The sequence below is a fragment of the Coccinella septempunctata genome, chromosome 5 (assembly GCF_907165205.1).
Source record: "Coccinella septempunctata chromosome 5, icCocSept1.1, whole genome shotgun sequence".
NCBI lineage: Eukaryota > Metazoa > Arthropoda > Insecta > Coleoptera > Coccinellidae > Coccinella > Coccinella septempunctata.
In genome coordinates this window covers 6,996,198-7,010,710 of record NC_058193.1, presented here as the reverse complement: position 1 = coordinate 7,010,710, position 14,513 = coordinate 6,996,198, and the positions used below count along the sequence as shown (strand labels likewise).

General features: G+C 36.2%; 2 protein-coding genes across 2 annotated transcripts; both read left to right on the top strand.

The window, feature by feature from the left end:
- Window positions 1-11,707: 11,707 nt before the first annotated feature.
- On the top strand, window positions 11,708-12,190 carry LOC123313953 (craniofacial development protein 2-like). Its single transcript, XM_044899064.1, has one exon. The coding sequence runs from the start codon at window positions 11,708-11,710 to the stop codon at window positions 12,188-12,190; it is 483 nt and encodes a 160-aa protein (XP_044754999.1).
- A 958-nt stretch (window positions 12,191-13,148) lies between these two features.
- LOC123313951 (putative nuclease HARBI1) lies at window positions 13,149-14,146 on the top strand. The gene is made up of 2 exons (XM_044899063.1): window positions 13,149-13,669; window positions 13,737-14,146. The coding sequence occupies exons 1-2, from the start codon at window positions 13,543-13,545 to the stop codon at window positions 14,144-14,146; spliced, it is 537 nt and encodes a 178-aa protein (XP_044754998.1). The 5' UTR covers window positions 13,149-13,542.
- The last annotated feature ends 367 nt before the right edge of the window (window positions 14,147-14,513 follow it).

Sequence of the window (14,513 nt, the reverse complement as noted above, 5' to 3'; positions counted from 1 at the left end):
GTGAGAAGAATAATTTATGTTCAATGTTCTAATTGATATAATGTATCATGCGCAATGCAAAATGATAATGACGGTGACAACGAGGTAGGATTAGTTAGATAGACAGATTGATTAAGAGAAGTGCTGTAGTCAGAGAGATAAATAAATTACGAATTTTAAATTAGTTGTTTAATATAAAATTATTCAACTCTACTGATCAATCACCTTACAGTATAGTTTTACGTCTGGACTATTTCACTGTTACTCTCGGTTGTTCTCATTAAAATTCATTTTTCTAACCTTCTGGTTTTCTGATGGAATGAAGAGGCTCTCGCAATCAATTTTCAATTGATTGCTCTGTCACTGTGTAACCGTTGTGTTAATATTGAATTTATTGAAATCCTTACAGTCTAAGTCTGACTTCAAATGAACTGCTCTCGATTATCTCTTTATTTTAGTTGAATAATGTCTCTCTGAGTCTATAGATGTTGTTAATATTTGTTTTTTACTACTGTATTAGCTTCAGGCAGGTGACATGTTCATTTTATGATTGTAAACAATATACAATAAATGTTTTTATACCAGGGCCGCCGCTAGCCAAACTGGCGCCCTAGGCAAAGCTCTAAATTGGCTCCCTAACAGAGAAATCAACTTTGACAAATTGCCTAAGCTGAGTGTGAAAAAATTGCATCTTTTCTAGGAAATTAAATCAGCAATGGAGACATACTCAACAACAACAATCAGCATAGTTCCGAATTTTAGTATAAAAATTCAAAATACTTATAGTATTAACTCCGCCTGCATAGTCGCTGGATGGATTGAGTAGTTCAGTGGCTATGTTGCCGGTCCCAAGCCCGGGTAAAGGGGGAGGGTTCGAAGGCAAGGTTAGCACCCTACTGGAGGCAAAAAAAAATAGTAATGCTCACAGAACCGGACACATTCCGAGTCATTCGCTTGACAAATGAAGACGTGCTATAGTGCCCCTAGTGCTATAAAAGAGAAAGCGGAAGAGAAAGTCGAGGTGAAAGTGCCCACTAACAAAGCTACGGAATATTTGATTCCAACTGTGAAGTTTGAGTAGGTTCTATATTTGTAATCGAAATTTTAATTCGTTAAAATTTTCAAAGTTGGTGTTCATCCTCAGTGTCCAGAATTTGTTTTTCGTTGTGTTAAAAAATCGAGGGTGTTATGATTTTTAATTAAAGAGTAGTGGACTGTATTAAAAGATAATTGAGTTGGAGATGGTATAAAAACATTTATTAAGTATCATTCACAACCATAAAATGAATATGTCACCTGCATGAAGCTAATACAGTAAAAGCAACTAATATTAACCACATCTATAAACTCAGAGAGACAATATCCAATTAAAAACAAGAGATGGTCCAGAGCAGTTCAAATGAGAAGTCACTTGATGTCAGACTTAGACGTTGAGGAGTTCAATAAATTCAATATCGACACAACGGTTACACAGTGATAGGGCAATCAATTGAAAATTGATTGCGAGAGCCTCCTTATTCTATCAGAAAATGCGAAGGTTAGAATACTGAATTTTAAAGAGAAGACACGAGAGTACAGAGAAATAGGCCCGAGGTGAAACTGCAATGTCTGAGTCTGATCATCAACGAGAAATCGATACATTAAATTTGAGTTGATCAATAATGTTAATGTAAGTATGAGTAGAACAAGAGTAGCACAAGTTAAATGAGAAGCACAGAATTAATGAATTTGAGAAGCACTAAAATATTAAAACTAATATGAAAAGGGCAATAAATTCTAATTAAATGAGAAGTTCAATAATAATTAATTAAATGAAGAGGACAATCGTAATTAATCTGAGAAGAACATAGTATAATTCATATACATTGAGATGATCTTGAAGAGTGCAAAAATTTATCAATGAATTCAGCATTTACAGAGACGAACTGCTTACAAGTTAGCACGATTAGAACGTTCATCAGAAAAATAGAAGAAACAATTGATAAATTAAAAGAAGTCATGAGAGTAATGAGTTGAATAAATCCATAGATTAATAAAACAGGAGATAGAGCATCTCGACAAAAACGCGTTCACAAAATACTGCCATAAATATGAATTTGGATATCTTGGGTGGGGGAACTGGACAGGGGCGGATTCAGAACTAGTCACACTGTGAATATTTCAGGTAGTCAGCAATAATTTTATATCGAATGGAAATATGTTTCAATGCAAAGATTTCGAGTATTTTTCTTATGACAACTAATCAAAGGGATGAAGAACTAATATGTAATACCAAAACAACTTATGTAAAAAAGAATTTATTTTGAATACAATGTTACCATACACAAATAGTCAATATGACCCTAACCTACATACAGATTATTTGAAATTTTATTCACTAAGTATAAACTGAAAACCAAAAATTACTTTCATGAAAAAAATTCCCTTTAGAATGGTTAATTTTCAAATCAATAGAAGTGGAAGCAGCTGAAGTTTATGGAATTTGTATAATGAGAATCTAAAAGAGTTTTTTCATTGAAGAAATCCTGAAGTCTTCCGTACAGATTTTGCGGAATGAAACAGTAATGTAATACTGTAAACATGAACCAATGATTGTGAAATAGGAAATGATTTCTTATTGTATACAGTAACTCATAAAAGAATCCCTCAATTCTAGATGAAGCATCAATATTTTTTTACGGGCAGTTTTAAATTGAATTATGTTATATTGCATATAAAATAAAGAGCAGTGTTTTTCAGCAACTCAAATACCTAATTCAACAACCTGCTTCCCGTTTCAAATTTTTATACCACCTCGAAAGTGCTTTTTGGTGTTGAAGTGCATAATAATCAAGAGTTATTTTACGAAACTGTAAACTCTATCTCAATAATAATGTAACTTTTAAGCAAAGCTTTCCAAGCTTTCATCTTGAATCTTTCTTTCCAATGAATTAGGAACTGCTTGTAGGGCAGCAACTTTTTTCTTGAAGTACTGACGACTCACTCGTAATCTTAAATCGGTTTTCTGACGTCAATTAGCTGTTTTTTTATTTCTGTTCTCCGCTTTTCTCCTGCAACAATTTTTCAACTGAAGTTTTACTTCGAAATATGAGGTATCCTGATAACAGACATTTTCATTTAATAAATCATAAAAATAATGGGAATATCCGAGCTCTAACTGAATGGTCATTATTGTAATCATAATTACAGTAGTAGCATAATTTTTACATTGAAATACATTTTAGAAATAAAGGAAACTTTTTTAATTTTCACAAAAAGTTCCAAACATGACCTCAACTCATTTTTATGGATTTTCATTCCTAAGACGAGTTCTATTTGACATAGCAATTTATAAGGAATTTTGTATACCTCCCTGGGTAGGTATGTACCTCACTTGTTTTATCCTTGAACTACAAGAAGCTTTCATTTCTGCAAATCCTGAACTGGCATTCGTGTTTCTTGATATTGTTCCCATTTTCCTTCCATTTTCCTCAAAAACTCCAGTACTGATAACAGGTTTGGCACAGTATTGGCTATAATTACAACATTATTGAAGCAATTAAAATCTCGTTCTACTGTTCATCTCGAAACCAGGAAGAATGTTTATACTAAAAAGCATTATATAATAAGAAAAAATCTACTATAAATTTCAAGTTCAGAAGTAGTCAGAAATCACTTGCAAAATTCCAAAGAAAGTGATAATCAGACAATAAAGCGAGTTAAATAAGTATTAAACTACCTACCTTACCTCACTCGGGATGGCATCTTTTTTCAAATTTACGGTAAAAGTCGATTACTCTCATTATACTAAAGTCTGGAGTATAAATTACAAGAGAAGTGTAAATTGTTTTCAAGACCCAGTGCAACTCTCCACTGCTGTCGGCTGGTTTCATTTCTGGGAAATCTAAAATTGAAATCAATTATTCGATTGTATAAAAACAACATTTCAATCCCATCATTAGATGGGATTCAAACTTAATTCGACCCTGGCGTGCCCTAACTCCCTCCCCTGATTTCATAAAGTCGTGAACTCAAACAAGAATAAAATATCAAAAACTTACCAGAATAAATAAATCGCTTTCCTCTTTCGTGTATTGCACTTTTATTTCAAACACACGTTTTTACGGCACATCGCTGCTTATTTTCCAAAATATTACGACGTGAATGATTGAAATAATATTTTGACAATTACAAATACACACGCCGTCTTAGAATTTTTAGAAGCGATCTGGAGGGGAAAACAAGCGAAAATTCATTTCATTGGTGGTTTTTGGAAGTGGGAATAATTTGAAAAATGAACAGTCTGGAAAATAGCTTATGATCCATCTATTTAATCTATGAATAAATCTCTAATCGTAGATTTTGAGATGTGCTGAAGGCTGAGAAAACTAACATGCATGTTGAGTCCGATGAATGAATATAGAAGAGAAACAATGAGAGTACATATTATAAAGAGTAGACCATACCAAGTGAGTAGACATGAGTGTTCGAGCAGACTTTCCAGGGTGGAGCCTAGGTCGAGGTGTATCGAGCATTATCATTGATCGCTTAACGAAAGTTGAGGTGTTCATCCTGTTCTGAAGAAAACAGCTACATCCAGGGTCCACCCTGGAGAAGATGAGGATTCATTCATCTGAAACTCAACACCATGAATTAGTCATATGTATAAGGGACGAACATTCTATCAACATGTAAACAGGTTTTCCAAATACAAAACATACCATAGTATACCAACCTTAAATGAGGCAGGCAAAATATATGACACAGATAAAGAAAAAGCAGAAATATTCTCCAGGCATTTCAACAGCTCATTTCAATATGATAAAAACCTCAAGTTTGACAAACATCATGAAAAAGATATTAACGACTGGTACAACAAATATTTCAATAATCCACAAACATCAACAACAAATCAAAACATTAAAATTGAGGAGGAAGTCTACTATGACATTTTACATAAGAGCAAGAACAGTGCTCCAGGAGCTGACAATATTCCATGGAGCGTTCTGAAAATGCTACAAAAAGAAGTACATAACGAAATAATCAAAATATATGAACACTGCTTAAATACTGGATTATTCCCTAATATTTGGAAAGTAGGCACTATAATAACCATACCGAAACATAACACGGATCATCAAAAGGTACAAAACTATAGGCCAATAACACTGCTCCCTGTGCTGGGTAAACTGCTGGAGAAGATCATAAAAAGTAGACTTGAGGAACAACTGGAAAATGTCATACCTAAACACCAATTTGGATTTCGGACCAAAAAATCAACTACTCTGCCAATTACCATATTTATATCTAACACACAAAATGCTCAACTAAATCGAAAGAAAACAGCTGCGATTTGCCTAGACATCAACAAAGCATTTGACAGCATTTGGCACAGAGGACTACTGTTTAAATTACACCAACTCGACACTCCTCACTATCTCATAAAAATAATCAAGGAATTCTTGGAAGAAAGAAAACTGACAGTTAAGATAAATGAGACGACCTCTTCCTGGTTCTCCCCAGAGCAGGGCACACCACAGGGTTCACCACTGTCCCCGTTCCTCTATAACATAAACTGCAGCGATATATATAATGCACCCAGCCAATCACAATACCTTCTACAGTATGCTGACGACACAATAGTTATTTCACACGAAAAAACAGAACAAAAATGCCTGAAAGGCCTACAACTCTACACAAACAGTCTAGTTTCCTGGTTTCACAAATGGCGACTTCAACCTAATCCAAGCAAATCAAAACTGATAATATTCAATCATAAGATACGTCCAAATTCACCAACAATCCAGATTGAAAACAACATCATATCACCATCTCCATCAATAAAATACCTAGGCATACAAGTAGACAACAAGGCCAATATGAAATTGAATTCCAACATAGCCAAAAAAAACACAATAGCAAGAGCTAAACATTTCAGATGCCTCACATATAACGACCAAGGAATAAGTTTGGAAAATTCCATCAAAATCTACGAAACCATCTGTAGACCAATTTTAGAATATGGACATCCACTATATACAAACGTTGCGGACTCGGTAATGAGAAATATAGAAGTAGGAGAAAGATCAGCACTAAGAATTATAACTCGACTGAGACACCCACTTAATAAACTCCACAACCCATCAAATGAACTATTATATGAAAAAGCCAACATACAGCCAATCAAGGAGAGACTAGAGAAACTGAATAGAAGATTTGCACAAAGATTGAAAGAAATAGAGGATGTTGAAATCATGTTCCACAAGGACCCCCCGGTAACTAACCCACACCGAAAATTTCCAACTCGAAGTGTGATGGACAGACTATCTGAGATGCAGTGAAGAAACTGAAATAGAATGAATTTTTTTTTTTTTTGTATTTTTGTAATTCACTAGGCTGAAGGACTTCGGTCGATGGCCAATAAAGTACAGTTATTATTATGTATAATAGGTGATCACAAGAGTTGTTATAAAAATGATTAAACTGATTCTGATAATAAAGAATATTAAGAGAAGACAATGAATCAGATATCAATTTTATGGAGATGAACTTGAGAAGTTTCAATCCTGGTGCTACATACCCATTTTCATGTGAGACGATCTAGAGAAGTCTGAAAATCTATATAAATTATGAAATATAATAAAATATATAGGTCTGAGACGACAATGGTTCGAGTTGAGTTGAGTGGACATTTCAATTGAGCAGTGCTCGCAAGGATTCGGAATCTATTTCTAGATTCTGAATCTCTTGCACGTGGACTAATTTCTTCAGAATGAAATGGTCATGAAAATGGTGTAATTTATAATTTTGAGCAGTCTGAGTGTACTTTACCTTATGAGAAGAACAATTCAGCAACAGGTGCGAGAAGACTTAAAAATTGAGAACAACTAAAAGAGGTGAACTTAAAATGAGGTGTTACAAAATCACATTGATAGCAGCGCGAAGTTAATTCAACGGAGCTAACAAAGAGAATCTCAAGAAAAATGTGTGAAATGTGTAGGTTTTTCACTTCTGAAAAACACGGAAAGTGGGGCCGCTGCGTCGTTCAACCAGCGCACCGCCGAATCGGGGTACCATACGTGGCCACCGGAGCTGGTCAGTAGCGTCGACTAGAGAGAGGTCGGAGGGGGGCTTCGCTCAATTTTTAACAGGTTGGTACTGCGGAAAACATCAGGTGAGCTTATTTTTCGTACCTTTTGTCTGATTTTTCTTATAGCATAGAAAACTTTTGGCTTTATACCATAGTTTTATATTAGACTATTTCAGTGAAGATTTCTGAATATTTTATTATTTTCAAATTGTTTGATATTTTGAGATTTTTGAGTATAAAACCATGTCGGAAACCTCAGATAATGAGAGTTCCTACATGGAAGCGACCGATGCTGAAGAATTCAGTGAAGGCGAACACGAGGAGCTTGTAAAGCTCAGAGAAGAAAATGGGCAGTTGAAAGCTCAAATTGTCCAACTGACCGAAACTGTGTCACAGTTGGTCGGTGAGATGCGCCTCTTGAGAGAGGAAATGACCCGAAATAATATGCCAAAATCCCCCACTTACGCCACTATTACAAAACCGGTAGCGGGTTCCAAAAATAATTCCCTTAAAGGAATTGTTTCACAACCCGAAACAAGAAAAAATGATGCAACGTTAGTTGCGAAGGCCCCAAACACGCCCCCAACTAAACGCGCGCGAAAAAAAAGCTCCTCTTCTGATGAGGAGACCGTCAAGCAGACAACGTTAGTGTCTAAAAGGGATAAAATCCCACCCATCACGATGATGGGTACATCAGATTGGGTAGAGATCTAAAGAGCTCTATATACCAAGAAATTCAGCTATAACCGGGCTACTGTACTGTGAAAGACGGAATCAAGATTATAGTCACAACTGTACATGACTACAGAAAAATAACTAAATTCTTCGACCAACTTGGAAAGAAGTATTTCACATACCAGATGGAAGAGGAAAAGAAAATTTACGCCGTCATTAGGCATCTTCCAATAGACGCAGATCTGGAATTGATTAAAAATGACCTGAAATTCCAGGGAATCGATGATGCTGAGGTGTCTAAAATGACATCAAACAAAACGAAAAAGCCGATACCATTATATCTGGTTAAAACCCAAAAGAAGGAGATATTCGACATCCAACGACTCTACAACCTTTGTATTACAGTCGAACCAAAAAAGAAGGCAGACAGTCCAAGCCAGTGCTTTAGGTGCCAAAGGTACGGACATGCACAGAACAAATGCTCCTTCCCGTGGAGATGCGTGAAGTGCTCAGGAAGTCATAGCAGCAATGACTGCACACTAACCAGAAAAGGTGAAGAGAGAAATGTCACATGCGTCTTATGTGGAGAAGAGGGCCATCCAGCTAGCTACAAAGGATGTAGCGAGTTCATGTTGGTGACCAGAAAGAAGAATTCCCGAAAATCAGCTGAACAGAAAAAGAAGGTAACAAAAACAACAACTTCTGAACAAAAAATTGAGGAAGTAGCGAAGACCCAACCTACAGAGCAGGAAAAGAAGAGGGAGACTCCAAAACCCGTTCAGAAAAAAGAAGGACAGAAGAAGCTTACAATGAAACAGGCTGTGAACAGTCAACAGGAGAAGAAAAAGATATCTGAATCAGCCGATGATTTAGATATCTTCACAGAAAAAATTTTCAACAAGATAATGTTGAAAATTGAGAGGGAAATGGAGAAAAAACTCCAGGCATTATTTAGTAAACTGAATTAATGGACCTTACGGATATTAGGAAGAAATCCCTCAAGATAATCTCGTGGAACATAAACGGGATCAACACTCGGAAAGCCGAGATAGAACAAATAATATCAGAAAGACAACCTGATATTATAGCCCTACAGGAAACAAGAATAAACCGGAACAGACGACTGAATTTCATGAATTATGAAACATATAGATGTGACAGAATTACAAACACCGGGGGAGGAGTAGCAATATTGGCGAGAACAGATCTGAAACACTACTTTAAAAGTAGATCCGACGAAACACAAGGAGAAACAGAAAAAGTGACGATTGTTACCGAATTAAATCGGCAAAGAGTCGAAATAACCTCGGCGTATAAGCCACCACAAAACAATCTATTGGAAGAAGAGATAAACAATATGTTGGAAGGATCAAACCCGAAAATCTCCATCGGAGATCTCAACTGTAAATCCCCATTATGGGACAGCATAACAGAGAATAGAAATGGCAAAAAACTCAAGGATTTCGCCGAAAAACAAAATGCCATAGTGATTGGACCAGAGCTACCGACATATCTTGCTTTTGGAAGAGGAATACCAGATGTAATAGATATCGCGATATTGAAAAATATAACTCAAGAATTCTCGATTGAAACTTTGGAAGATGGAACCTCAAACCAGAATCCCGTGGAATTGACAATTGGAGAAGAACCAAGAGAAAAACTGCTGGGAATAAGAGAATATACCAATTGGGCTAAATACAGACATTTAATACAATCGGAAATAACAGAAATTCCAACAATAAGCACTCCAGACGATCTGGAATGTGCGGTTGATAAACTGGAAGAGATTATATTGAAAGCTTACGAAAAAAGCACGAGAAGAGTGAAGAGACCAGCACAAAGTCATCCGCATGGCGATACGCCTAAAGAAGTAAAAGATCTTATACAAGAAAATCGAAGACTCAGAAGAATATATAGGATGAACAAGAATGATCTAAATAGAAGGAACCTCAACCGACATAGCCAAGTTCGATCATTCTGCATGGAGAATGCAAAAAAGCCTACGAGGAGAAAAGACTAAAATTCCACCCCCACACGGAGAAAGGGGAATGGCTTATACCAATACTGATAAGGCAGATGGATTGGCGGACTCGATCGAACGAGAATCGAGAATAAATTACAGGATAGACGACGATAATGAAGATTTGGAAGAACTGGTTGAAGGAAATGATGAAGAAATGGATGAATTACCAGCGACTGCTGAAATAGACAAGCCAACATCGCCAAATGAAATCAGGAAAATAATTAGAAGTTTGAAGAAGAGGAAAGCTCCCGGAAGCGATAAAATAACGAATGTTATGTTAAAGAAATTACCTAGAAAAGGTATAGCCGCTCCAACAAATATGGCGAATGGAATTATGAGGACAGAACACTACCCAGAAGAATGGAAAACAGCAGAAGTCATAGTATTCAATAAACCATTCAAAGAGAAGAAGTTTTCACAAAACTACAGACCGATAAGTCTACTGTCGGCGTTAGGAAAAGTAGTAGAAAGAATAATCGCTACGAGCCTAAATGAGGAAACCGAAAATCTGAAACTAATACCACCAGAACAGTTCGGATTCAGAAGAGAGCATTCAACAGAACAACAATTATTAAGGCTCACAGAGTACATAACAGAGGGATTCCAAAATAAACAAGCTACAGGTCTTGTTTTACTAGACGTCGCCAGAGCATTCGACAGAGTATGGCATGAAGGATTAATATATAACATGAGATGTGCTGGATATTCGATCAAAATATGCAAGTTGATCAGGAATTATCTCAAAAATAGAAGATTTTACGTGAAAGTGGGAGGAGAATGCTCCTCAACAAGAGATATAGCGGCTGGAGTAATCCAAAGAATCAGTACTTGGGCCACTTCTGTACAACATATACATCCACGATATTCCGAAAAATCCAAGAACCATGCTAACGTTATATGCTGACGACACAGGCATAGCAACTCGACACCGCAACCCAGAAGTAATAGAACGAGATCTACAAGAGACGATTGACGAAACAAATGACTGGTGCATAAAGTGGAAAATCAAGCTCAATGGACAAAAGAGCCAAGCAATATTACTACAGAAGAGAAGACTGCGACCCACAACGAAACTGGATGTTGACGGCGAAGAAATCGACTGGAAAAATAAAGCCAAATATTTAGGAATAACGCTTGACAAAGGACTTACTTGGAAAAGTCATATCAAACAAGCAATCGACAAAACGAAAGCAGCGATGAATAGACTCTATCCTCTGATAGGAAGAAGAAGCCACATGTCGAAAGAGACAAAATTGAAGATAATCAAAGCCGTTGCTAGGCCTCAACTGACTTATGGATCAGTTGCCTGGGGTTTCGCGGCAAAGAGCCATATCAAAAGAATTCAGGCCACTGAAAACAAGTTGCTACGATGTGCAATAGATGCACCTTGGTTTGTCAGGAATAGACAGATTTCTAAGGACCTGAAATGGAAAACCATAAAGGAATTCATGAACAGAAAAGCAGAGAAATTATTCGAAACAGCGAAAAACCATCCGAAGAACTCAGGAGACTAGTGGACTACGACCCAGAGGAAGACAAAAGGAGAATGCGAATTTACCGAAGGAGGCCAAGAGATCAATTAAAAAGAGATTAAAATAACAACAGAAACTTATTGAAAAATTCAATAAAGTGTTAATCCAATAGAGGATAAACACATAAATCCCAGCACGATAGTGTGCGAGAAGAAAACCGACCAAGAGATGAACGGTTTATAGGCAAATGCTCGGAACCAAAATTCAAGAAGCAGTTGAGGGTTTTTAGTGGGTCTCGAGCTCAGGAGAGTAAGAAACCCCACACTGTTCCCCCTCAGGAGATGAGGGTGGTTCGTCTGTCTTGCAGATTTTCCCCCTGCTACACCAAAAGAAAAAAACAGAACCGGAAACTTGCCTCGGTATAGGACTGATATAATTGTGACGACACATGCGCGAAAAAGGATGAAGAGATGGAAAAATCGAGATGTTATGCGGTTTGACACTTGGAATATCAAATCACTCAACGGAAGGGAGCAGGAAACACTTCAGGAACTGAAAGATCACAACATCGACATTTGCGCCTTACAGGAAACAAAAAAGAAAGGGAAAGGACAGATACAATATCAAGACTACATATTGGTGTACAGCGGTGTCGATGGACATGAGCGAGCTAAGGAAGGAGTAGCTTTGTTGGTGCATAAGAAGCACAAGCTGAATATAGACCAGTGTCAGTACACATCATCCCGTATAATTGTTGTCACAATACACTTGGAAAACCAGAAAAAAATGAATATAATATCAGTGTATGCACCAGAGGACAATAAACCCAAAAAGGAGAGAGAACTTTTTTACGATCAACTGCAAGAAACTATAGAACGTCAACCTGCAAATGAAACAATGATCGTTCTTGGAGACTTCAATGCACGTATCGGAAGTGAAATCATACCAGGGGCCCGATTCTCGAATGTGTAGGAATGCGATCCCATAGGAAAAAAATGACATTTCCCATGGAATTTTCAATTTCTGTATTCTCGAACTAAACTATAGGAACATATTCCTTCACATTTCAGAGGAACGGCTTCCCATGCTTTTTTCTATGGGAATGAGCTGTTTCCAGTAGGAAAATCAATAATATTTGACGTTAGAATGTCGTTTATGTTTTCATTTCGCGAATCTATATCTTTCGGAAGTTAAGATAGATAGATATTAATAGATAGATTATTAGGGCAAGATCCGCGCGGCAATATAATTTCAATTAAATTAAGTGGAGACATGGCTAACATAGATGAAATAGCACATCTAGAGGCTCTACAAAATTTGGAGATGGCTGAAATATTAGCTAGAAGGCCTAGAAGAAGGTTCATAACTAGAAGGGACCCTTTCGAATGTATGTCGGAAGATCTCTTCATTAAAGTGTTTCGGTTGTCAAAAGTGGTTAGTAGAAATTTAATAGACATGTTGGATCCATTCTTGAAAGCACCTTCCAGAAATTCCGCACTGACTAAGGAGCTTAAGGTTTCAATCGTTGGTTTACAAAATCAAGTCTGCAATATTGAATGTTCAATTTTTTCAGGTCTTGGTTGCTCTTAATTTTTATGCAAGCGGAAGTTACCAGACTTCAGTTGGGCAAAATTTGTATTTCGGCATAAGTCAATCTTCTGCGAGTCGTTGTGTGAGGGAAGTGACGGACGCTCTTAATGAACGCCCCATTTTTAATCAGTGGGTTACATTTCCACAAACTATACATGAATTGCGAAATATTCGACATGAGTTAGTACTCTCTTGCTTGCTGAGTATTAGTTTCTCCTTCCTATACAGATTACGAAAATATGATACCGAACATAGGGAATTTCATGAGAAAGAAGGGGAAAGAAGAAATGCTCAGAGCGAGAAAATTTTATTAGGTGATAAATTATAGAATGTTATATTATATACAGATTACGGAACCCAGTCCAGTTCAGTTGAATATTGAATAATCAGCGGTAATAACACTAGGCTATAGTATTTCTTTTGCCCTTTTTTTCTCATGATACTGATGGCATTCCCCATGTTCGGAAATCTGCATATTTGCACTAATTAATATAATTAATATAGATTCTATCATTCATTCGGATTCCCTGGGATAATAGGATGCATTGATTGCACCCATGTAGCAATTTTCCCCCCACCGAGAAACGATACATCATATCCCGAACATATATATATTAATAGGAAAAATTACCATTCTATTAATGTTCAGCTGGTATGTATCATATCAGTGGAAATATAATTAAACCCTATAGTATTATTTGCACTATGTATATTTCAAGATATGTGATGCTAAAATGAGAATCACCAATGTTAACTCCAAATTCCCAGGAAGTAGCCATGACTGTCACATTTGGAATAACTCAAGGGTACAGGATGCTGTAAGGCATATAAGTGATGCTCATCCAGACTTCTTCCTCATTGGTATAAATTAAATATGATTTTGATTCAGTTGCCAATAATATCAATTATTAATAATTGTTCTCTGAAGGAGACTCGGGATATCCCCTAAGGCCTTGGTTGTTAACTCCACTTCAAGATCCCTCGCCAGATACACCAGAATTCCGATACAACAAGGCTTTCAAAAAAGCCAGATGTACTATTGAAAGGTGCAATGGTTTACTGAAAATGCGTTTTAGATGTTTGTTGAAGCATAGGGTTTTACATTATGCACCAAATGTTTGTGCAAAAATAATAAATGCCTGTGTAGTTTTACACAATATTTGTTTGGAAAACAACATTCCAAATCCGGATGGTTTGGATTATGAAAATGGAGATTTAGGAATTTATGGACCTATGCAACATATAGAAAATTTTACTAGTGGTAATAACACACAAAATGCTGAACTTATTAGAGGAAGGAATGTACAAAGGAATATTATCAGAAATTATTTCAATTGAATTTGAATATAAAATTTTTATATTGAATAAATTCTCATTAAATTTTATATTATTTTGCTCTGTATCCTGAAATATTATTTCATATGTTTTCGAACAAAAACAAATAATTAAAAAATAAAACGTATATTAACCAAAATCTGTAGACAACAATTAAGGAACTCAAAGACTAAATATGTAACAAAAAAAACAAGAATCTATAAAATTTAAATTCCCTCATTGAAATCAAAACGAACATTTGAAGTCGTACTCATTGATTGAGCCATGCTCTCTAATGCAGAAGCAATTCTCTTTCCAACTTCTGCATTCTCCCTGAGGATTTCAAGTTTTTTTTCATAGTATTTTTTTTTTATTGAAACTTTTTCTTCTG